The following is a 9,156-nucleotide window of genomic DNA, read 5'->3' as shown; positions in this document are numbered from 1 at the left end:
GGCTGGAGCAGCTCTGCTCTGGAGCCAGGCTGAGAGAGCTGGGCTGGGGCAGCCTGGAGAAGAGAAGGCTCCTGAAGGGGAGACCTTAGAGCAGCTCCAGTGCCTGAAGGGGCTCCAGGAAACCTGGAGAGGGGCTTTGGACAAGGGATGTAGGGACAGGACAAGGGGAATGGCTTTAACCTGCCAGAGGGGAGACTGAGATGAGCTCTGAGGCAGAAGCTCTTCCCTGTGAGGGTGCTGAGGCGCTGGCACAGGGTGCCCAGAGAAGCTGTGGCTGCCCCATCCCTGGCAGTGTTCAAGGCCAGAAGCATGGGGGAGCCTCCGGTCCCTGCATGGGGCATGAGAGATCTCACATGCTCTGCCAGGGGTTCTCAGGTGGTTTCTAAATTCCATTTCATTCATCACCCCACAATCAGTCTTCCCATCTTCCTTAATTAAAAAGTGAAATTATGAGAGAAGGACTGTTTTTTATTTTTTCTGGAAGATCCCAACGCTGGAGCTTTGCTCTCAGCCAGGGCTTTCAGCTCCCCCACATGCTGTGGGGAAGGATTTACAGCAGGATGAGCTAAGGGAGGAGGCAGGATTTATTTCTTCTCCAACATTTTGTGTGCTTGAGCACGAGAACAACCAGCCGACATATCAACTGCCTTGAAAAGGATGTAGCATTTGGCTGGGACACTGGATCCTATGGGAAGAGGCTGGCATAGGAGCAGTAAAACTTGGAGGTGAGTGGGACATTGACTTCATTGCAGGGAAGGAGGGTGAATGACACATCCTTAGGGAAAAGAGAAAACTCAGTTTTAAAGCCTCCCAGGTACAAAACAGAAGGGCCCAGAGTTGTGGTGTCTGGGCTTAAAATACAGTCATGGAGAAAATAAATGAGGATTCGTTTTCCATTTGAGAAATGGGGATAATTAATTAAAGGTGTTTATGAGGTTTGCAACACGTGTTTTGTAGCTGCAGGAAAAGCAGTTGGTTAAGTGTTCTCCAGGTGAAATGAGGGAAGGTTTTTCTGCCAGAAAGTTAACTGCTGGCGATGGCATGAACACAATTACAGAGCCAGGCTTACGCCGAGAGCCACAGCTCTATTCTGGGTACAACGGACCAGCTCGTTCCAAGACAAGCTAGGAGGGGTTTTGACAAGGTTGCCCAGAGCAGCTGTGGCTGCCCCATCCCTGGCAGTGTTCAAGGCCGGGTTGGACACCGGGGCTTGGAGCAACCTGCTCTAGTGGAAGGTGTCCCTGCCCGTGGCAGGGGGTTGGAACTGGATGAGCTTTAAGGTCCCTTCCAACACAAACCAGCTTGATTCTGTGATTCTATGAATATAAGATTTGGGGTGGGGAGCCAAAGGCAGCTCAATCCAATGTGCCAAAGGCTGGGAGAGCTTAGGAAACAACTGTTCTATTTGCAGCCCATGCCTGGCTTATATTTTCTTTTCCTGTAAGTGTATGGGCTCAGCTGTAGCCAGAGGATCATCAGTTAAGACTCATCTGTACATTGCCCATGGGAGCAGCCCGTGCTATGGGGACCTCAGAGTTAAGAGGGCAGGCGACTGACACCCAGGACATCATCCCTTCCTGTGCGCAGCCCTGCTCTCTGCAAAGTACAGGCAAAATTGGGAATATCTAGACCCCAGAGACGCCAGACTCTTGCCAGATGCTGCAGGACACTGCAGGTTGTGAAAACATTTGGGGCTGTGGTGCTTGTGTTGTGTTTTCCCTTGGTGCAGATATGCACACACATACACACAGACACCCCAGGTTCAATTAAGCAGCAGATGACCCAGATGAAATACTCAGGGCATAAGCCCGGTAACTTCAACCTATACTGCAAACTGCTTCAGGGCAGCCTCCATCTGCAGCCCCTGGGGAAGTTCCACTGATTTCTCTTTACATTAGGAAAGGCTTAAAGGCTGTGCTACTGAGCACAGATTCACAGTGCTGTGCAGACACACTGAAGGGAACGAGCTTCAGGCGAGCCAGGGCTCTGCTGGCTTAATGCTGTATGGAATTAGCATTACTACAGCATGCAAGGGGGTAAAATCCTGCCCCAAAACAGGGGAGGGGCTTTGCCTAGTCCTGAAATACAAACGCTGAGTGTTCTATAGCCGCTGCAGGGGTCACACAAGGCTCTGCTTGTGCCTTTGCTCTCTGCTGAACACCAGCACCTCTGTGAGCACAGCTCCGGGGTGCCCGCAGCATTTCAGCCCTGTTCTGCTGCTGCCCCTCGCCCCGCTCAGCACTCTTGCTCGCGGTCCGCAGCTCATCACAGGCGCAGGAACCGCGCAAAGGCCCCTGCGCGGCCGGATCCCGGCGGGGCGGAGGCGCCGGGCGCTGCCTTCCGGTCCTTGCCCCAGCGGGGCGGGCGCGGTGCCGGCCCTTCGCCCTGTCCCGGCGCGGAGCCCGGCCCCGCGGCGCGCTGGGAGCTGCCGCGGCCGGTACGGTAAGAGGAGGGGTGAAGCCGGCCGGGAATGGTGTGTGTGGGGGTGTTTGTTGGTGGACAAGGCTGCTCTGAGCACATGGAAAGCACCTCGAGGGCTCCCCGCCGAAAAGGGTTTTGGCAGGGCTGCTGGGAGCAGCTCGGCATCTCTGCTTGCACCATGAGGTGCTATAACCCTTTACTGCCTGATGTTGGATAGTTGTGTCACTCGCTGTCGTTGCATCCTTCTGCCTGGCTTGTTGTGAGCATGTGAGAGGGGCAGTTGCTTGTCAAGCAGCAGGGAGGCCTTTGGGCAGGCTCCTGGGCTCTGTCCTCAAGCCACGCAGCTGTAGCCATAGGGCCAAGAGCCTTAGTACAGCGTGATGGGTGAAGAGCAACATGCTGTAGAATCAGCTAGGTTGGAAAAGACCTTTAAGATCATGAAGTCCATCAGGGCTTGTGGGAGCCTGCCTGGTGTGGTTTATAGCAGCAGGGGGTGTGTGTGTATTAAATTGATGGGTGAGCAAGGGGACATGTGTGCCGTATCTGTGAAAGCAGCTTTGACTGCTGGGCAGATGGTGGGAGGCCTAAGGGGTCCTGCAGTGTGACAAGGCTCACCTCCCTGTGGGGGTGACTGGATTTAAAAGTGACTTTGAACACTTCTGGGGCAGCAGGGGACGAAAGGAATGCTGGATGGTTCAGGAAGTGCAGAGTGGAGTTACTGTGATTGTGTTGCTAATGCTAAAACATGGATTTCCTTTAAAGACAAAACAGACTTTTCTGCGGTTAGTTTTTTTCTGATTCTCTGCTCGGTCCCCCAAATTTCACAGAGAATCCAGCTGGAGTGGTGGTTGATTTCAGAAGGCATGCAGGTGGATGGGGAAAGCAAAGGAGTACAGAGAAGGGTTTAAAAACCTAGAAGGCTTTTCCTTGTCAGACGCTGCTGGTTTGCTTTTAACTTAGCTCATACATGTGGGAGGGATGACTGGAGAGCAGGTTCACACTCTCTGGCTGGAGCCTCATGGGCAAAGTCCTCCCTGGGCCCCTGCCAGCAACTGGAGACTTCAGTGCCCGTGGTCCCATGCTGAGGAGTTGGATCCTGTGGTGACAAACCTGACTTGCTGCCTCCTCCCTCGTGCCAGGTCACCCCAGCATGGCCACCCAGATGTTCGAGGGCAGGGGGCACGCAGCCATCTACCAGAAATACAGGTTTGCACCGGGCAAAGAGCTGCAGCAAACCATTCTCACCTACCTGCAGGAGAAGGTGAGTGGGGGCACGGCCAGGCTGAGGGGAAAACGGGGTGGTGGCATTTGGTGGGGTGGTGGCATTTGCCTTGATGAGAGTGTCACTTTGGTTGGTGACACCGGGAAGAATAAATCAGTAGGGCTCAAGGCAAGATGTGGGCACAGAAGCCTTTTCCACAGGTTGTACCATGCCGAGGCTGTTCCTTTGTGAGTGCTGGGGGAAGGAATGGGGTGAAAGCACCAAAATAGGGTAGTGGCTCGCTGAGATGCATCCACTCCTCCACACAGGGGACAAACCCTGCTGAGCTGGTGGTGGATGTTGGCTGTGGGTCCGGACAAGGCACTCGCTTCCTTGCGGAGCACTTCAAGAAGGTGGTGGGGACGGACATCAGCGAAGCACAGATCCAGGAGGCCAGGGAGGGCCCCTCCATGCCCAACGTCTCCTACGTGTGAGTGTCGGGGCAGCAAAATTCGGGTCCTCACGTGGAGGTGGTGTTTTGTAAGTGTCACTGTTGTAAGAGCCAGCTGGCACCAAGGAAAATCCTATTTGATGGGATTCCTGGTGTGAGCAGGCATTATCCTAGGCTTTGAGTAGCCATGATCCTGCATCCCAAGCGGTTGTCATCAATCCCAAAAAATACCCACTGGCTTCATGTCCTACTCTCTAATTCCCATATTACACACTGCCCTTTTCCCTTCCCTCTTCCAGCGTGTGCCCTGCAGAGGAGCTGCCGTTCGAGGATGCCTCAGTGGACCTCCTGACTTCATTTACTGCCGCGCACTGGTTTGATACCGAGAAGTTCATGAGGGAAGCAAAGCGTGTGGTCAGGCCGGGCGGTTGCGTGGCCATCAGCACCTACACCGTGGACATGAGTCTGCACTATGGAAACTGCTCTGAAAAACTGACCCAGGTCTTCAGGCAGGTGAGGTGACGAAACCTAAACCTCAGGGCTTCCCCCCCTGGTCTGGGCAGGGGGAAGTGTGTAGTACTTAGAGGCAGAGAGGAAAGTAGTGGGCTTGGGCGATATGGCAAGGTGGATGGATGAGGAAAAGAGGGCATGAGGATTAATAGAGCAAACTCTGGTGTGGAGAGAAGGGCTGCAGAGCAGATTGGGGGGGGCTGGCATTGTCAAAGAGACTTCTGTTGCACAGTGAAAAGAATGGGAAGTAAGGAAAGGGGTTTTTTAGTGATGTTTCTTGTCAGTGTTTTAATAACTTGATAAAAGGAGACTTGCCACTATGAGCAATGTAGGGAGGAGGACAGGACCCTAATCTCTGTGATAAAATAGTATCCTCAAATTTTTGATGCTAAGAAACATTTTGGTGTGTTTTAATGCCAAGGGTATTTAAGAAAAAAGTATGTTTAGGAATGCATCAGATCTAGGGCCAAGTGAAACAGAGCTTTCAGGTGGGTTGTGTTTGGTTTTTAATACACTGTCTTTACAGTGCTGGGACCTGCTTTTAAAATACTCACATAACAGAATAAAACTTGTCTTGGAAGACTACAAAGAGATCTTTGAGGCCTTGCCATTTCCAGACAAGAAGAGGTGAGCAGAACCCCCTCGGTGCAGCAGCAGCAGTGGATGGAGGTGGCATCTCCGCTCCTCGCTCTGCCACCGGTCCAGATACAGCTGGGTTTGCCAGAGCAGGCAGCTGCCACTTCCAGCAAATGCCTTTGCATTGTGGCCAACATGGGCTGCACTTCCACTCCTGCTGGACTGGATGTGGGTCTGTGCTGGGCCAGCAAGGGAGGACTAAGCAGTGCAAGAACCCTTCCTGCTCAAGGCAGAACTGGGTTAGGGGTTTTTTTTTGTGGTGAGTTGTGATAATTTGAGGCTCTGGGCTGATCGCTTAATGGGTGAAGGGGGAAGAATGGAGCGAGTGCAAGAACCTGCCCAAGAACTGCAGGGAGCCAGTGCCTGCCTCCTCACCAAGGCCTGGGGCAGGGGCTGGCTCTGCAAGCATAAAGGACACGTAGGCAGTGGTGTTGCAGAGGTGTTGGTGTCCTGGCTGCTGGAGGGGAATAGGCCTGTATTGAAAGGGCTGATCAAGTCACAGACTATGTTAGATGGTCCTTAGAACCATCTCTGCTTCTCTAGTAGTGCATCAGTTGGAGCTTCTTACCCACCAAATGCCACAATTGGATGTTGTTTACACCTGTTGGTATTTGATGGTATCAGGTATTCACCACCATGTCAATCTGTTGTCCTTGTTCCACTGGTAAGATTTAACTTGCCAATGCTCCTTTCTCTCCCATCTCTCCTAGAATCACTGATATCTTTGACAAAATTCCCATGACTGTTGCTGGTGTGGTGGGTTACTTAGAGTCATCTTCTCCTTATCAAGCCTTTATGAAGAATGACCCTGAAGCTGCAAAATCTCTCCTCCAGGAGACTGAAAAGAGGTGAGAAATCTGCTTCGGAAAACAAGCAGGGCATGGCGGGCCTGTCTTAATACAGCACATGAAGAGTGAGGTTGTGGAGACCCCTTCAAAGCTGGAAGTGAGCTGGGCATTGATGTGCTCCCTCCTTCCCCCCAGTGTGGAGGGATACTTCTCAGAGGTTAAACAGCAGATTCTCAGCTCATCACAGAATTACTGACCTCAGTTTGAGTCAGTTGACTTAAAGCTTTTTAAGTCCATGTAGCTGTACAGTGGTCTTGCACTGAGGTATCCATGTTAAGTCGCATGCCAGAGATGTCTTGGGTTTCTTTGCTGTCCTCTTGACTAGCAGGGGACAGGAGAACACATAGACAGTTGCATCTCGACCAGTCTATTTTGGCCCACACAAGAGCCTGCTGCAAAGCTGGGAAGGGGCAAGTGTGCCTGCTGACTTACTCACTGACCAGGAAAACCTCTGTGCATGTGTTGGAAGCATCTGCCATTAAGACCTCTGCGCAAGGCATCTGACACTGTCCCACATGACATCCTTGTCTCTAAATTGGGGAGGCTTGGATCTGATGGATGGACCACTTAGTGGATAAGGAATTGGCTGGATGGTCACACTCAAAGAGTTGTGGTCAACACAAGAGGGGCGCGGAGCAGTTGGAGCGAGGCCAGAGGAGGCCCCGGAGCTGCTGCGAGGGCTGGAGCAGCTCTGCTCTGGAGCCAGGCTGAGAGAGCTGGGCTGGGGCAGCCTGGAGAAGAGAAGGCTCCTGAAGGGGAGACCTTAGAGCAGCTCCAGTGCCTAAAGGGGCTCCAGGAAACCTGGAGAGGGGCTTTGGACAAGGGCCTGTAGGGACAGGACAAGGGGAATGGCTTTAACCTGCCAGAGGGGAGATTGAGATGAGCACTGAGGCAGAAGCTCTTCCCTGTGAGGGTGCTGAGGTGCTGGCACAGGGTGCCCAGAGAAGCTGTGGCTGCCCCATCCCTGGCAGTGTTCAAGGCCAGGTTGGACACAGGGGCTTGGAGCAACCTGCTCTAGTGGAAGGTGTCCCTGCCCGTGGCAGGGGGTTAGAACTGCATGAGCTTTAAGTCCCTTCCAACCCAAACCATTCTGATTCATTCTGATTCATCTCTGGTTGTGGGTGTCACACCATGCCAGGTGGGAGCTGGCTGAGCAGAGTGAGACCTTTCTTCTGCTTCTTGTTTCAGGATGCTGGAGATCATGGGAGGTTCTTCTCGTGAGACCCCAGTGGAGTTCTGGGTGAGGCACGTCTGTGTGCTGGGGTGCAAGGCACGGTGAGAGGAAACCCTTCTCCTGAGCTGGTGCTGGAAGTAAGGAAGGAAGGAAGAAGTGGGTTGTCTCCTAATACCCCACTTGGCACCACTCTTATTTCTTGGGAAGATTGATTTGGGGGGGCTTAAGGTTTGGCTGTGTGGAAAGCAGACAAGGGTTTATGCCAGCTCTTGGGTTCCTGTCCACCTTGGTGCTCCAGTCTCCCCAGTGCTGTGCCCTCAGCACTGGAAGGGTCCCATTTCAGACTGGTGTTTGGGCTGCATGTGGGGATGAGGATCACAGTAACAGCTGAGCAACCTGCTGCATTTCTTCCTCAATTAGGAATAAAAACAGGTGAGAAGAAGTTGCTGTGGTTCCTCCTTTGTAAGAGAGGCTGCAGAGCACCTGCTGGGGTGGGATTAATTGCATTTCATGGACTCTGCTTTCCTAGGCCCTGCGTGGCCTCTTGTTTGATGGGACAGATGGGCTTTAGGTAGAAAGGGCTGCTTGCCCTTCCCCTGCCCAGGCTAAGCTGGGAGCCGTGCGCTGCCCTGTGAGGTTGGGCTGGAAAGGGGCTGTTCTCACCCCCTGTGCCACCGTCCCTGGTGCTCTGCTGGCTGGTGCGGGTGTAGCAGCAGCTTCTGTGCCCCAGGGTTGCCCAGCGTTGCTGTTTCAGCTCTCAGGAGGTTTCTGGCCTCAGCACAGCTCAGGAACCTTTCTGGGCTTGTTGCCACAGGGCCAACAGCCCACTGTTGTCCAAAGGGAAGATTAGAGGCTGTGTTTTGTGGTGGGGCAGATAGAGGCAAGAGGGTTCAATGCTGGGCACAACCTGGCACAGGTTCCCTCCTGTTTGCCTTTTGGGTATTTTCAGTCCAGGCCCAGCCTCTGCCGGGATCGTTCCCTTTCCTGTAATCCCTGCACTTGGCAGGAATGCTGCCCTGATGCCACGGGGAGGGCTGTGGCCTCGCTTGGTTACACCTTGGTGCGTGGGTAAGAACGGCAGAACTGATACCTCTGCTCCCTGCCTCAGAGAAGGCTCCTGGAGAGAGGCTTATGGGGCTGGAGGTGTTTCAGTGTGGTTCTGGGGCTCTCAGGTGTGGTCCCACTGTGGGTGCTGGTTTGAGCCTCCTCGCCATGGCGAAGGTGCCTGACCGTGGGTGTATCCCCACTGTGGTCAGCGGGTGCTGGCTCAGCTTGCCCAGGGTGGGGAGCAAGGGCTTGACCCTGCTGGGTGCCTCCCCGGAGGGTGGTGGGTGCCAGGAGGGCAGCTGGAGGAAGAGAGCCCCTCACTGGTGTGAGGCTGGTCCCTGTGTCTGTGGCCGTGCGCAGGAGAAGTGATGCTGGGTGAGCCCTGCTGCCAGTCACTGGTGAAGAGGCTGCGCCGGGCGCAGGTGGCCTTTGGGCGAGGAGCAGAATGAAACCTCCCTTGCTGGGTGAGGATGGGGCTGGTGGCTTTTGTTCTCCTGAAGAAGCACTAGAGGTCTCTCCCTGCCCAGGACACGGCTGCTGGGATGCCTGAAGGGAGCCCCTGCTCTGTCCTGGTGGGGTGAATTCCTATAGCCATGCCTGGGCAGGGAGGTGTCCCTCCAGTGGCAGCACAAAGGCTCTGGGGACAAAGTGCTGTTTGGGGTTTTTCCCTTTAAACTGAAGAGGTTTTTCCCCTCTTTCCAATGTGCTCATTGAGTAACTTTGCAGTTTCCGGCCCTTCCCTCCCCAGCGCTGCGGGATGCTCAGCACAGTCCCAGGGTGATGCAGGAGGTGACTGGCCATGATGTAACACCAGGGATTGCATCACCAGTGCGGGACAGGCAGCGTGGCACAAACCAGCCCCACGGCA

The 9,156-nt window shown here is 54.0% G+C and overlaps 1 protein-coding gene across 3 annotated transcripts in view; it reads left to right on the top strand.

The window, feature by feature from the left end:
* Nucleotides 1-7,683, top strand: part of LOC115608503 (putative methyltransferase DDB_G0268948) — a 186,741-nt gene extending 179,058 nt beyond the window's left edge. The window contains exons 1-7 of one of the 3 annotated variants that reach the window (XM_030487390.1): nucleotides 2,333-2,442; nucleotides 3,561-3,682; nucleotides 3,952-4,112; nucleotides 4,373-4,586; nucleotides 5,110-5,210; nucleotides 5,930-6,067; nucleotides 7,256-7,683. In XM_030487390.1, the coding sequence (XP_030343250.1) occupies nucleotides 3,572-3,682; nucleotides 3,952-4,112; nucleotides 4,373-4,586; nucleotides 5,110-5,210; nucleotides 5,930-6,067; nucleotides 7,256-7,346 (816 nt within the window). In that variant the 5' untranslated portion in view covers nucleotides 2,333-2,442; nucleotides 3,561-3,571 and the 3' untranslated portion in view covers nucleotides 7,347-7,683. Of the gene's footprint in view, nucleotides 1-2,332; nucleotides 2,443-3,560; nucleotides 3,683-3,951; nucleotides 4,113-4,372; nucleotides 4,587-5,109; nucleotides 5,211-5,929; nucleotides 6,068-7,255 lie in introns of those variants that run through there. The other 2 variants (XM_030487391.1, XM_030487389.1) reach the window with 2 other exon arrangements.
* The last annotated feature ends 1,473 nt before the right edge of the window (nucleotides 7,684-9,156 follow it).

This window comes from Strigops habroptila, chromosome 5, assembly GCF_004027225.2.
Source record: "Strigops habroptila isolate Jane chromosome 5, bStrHab1.2.pri, whole genome shotgun sequence".
NCBI classification, from domain to species: domain Eukaryota; kingdom Metazoa; phylum Chordata; class Aves; order Psittaciformes; family Psittacidae; genus Strigops; species Strigops habroptila.
Note: the sequence above shows the minus strand (reverse complement) of the source record. Positions and strands in the feature narration are given on the sequence as shown.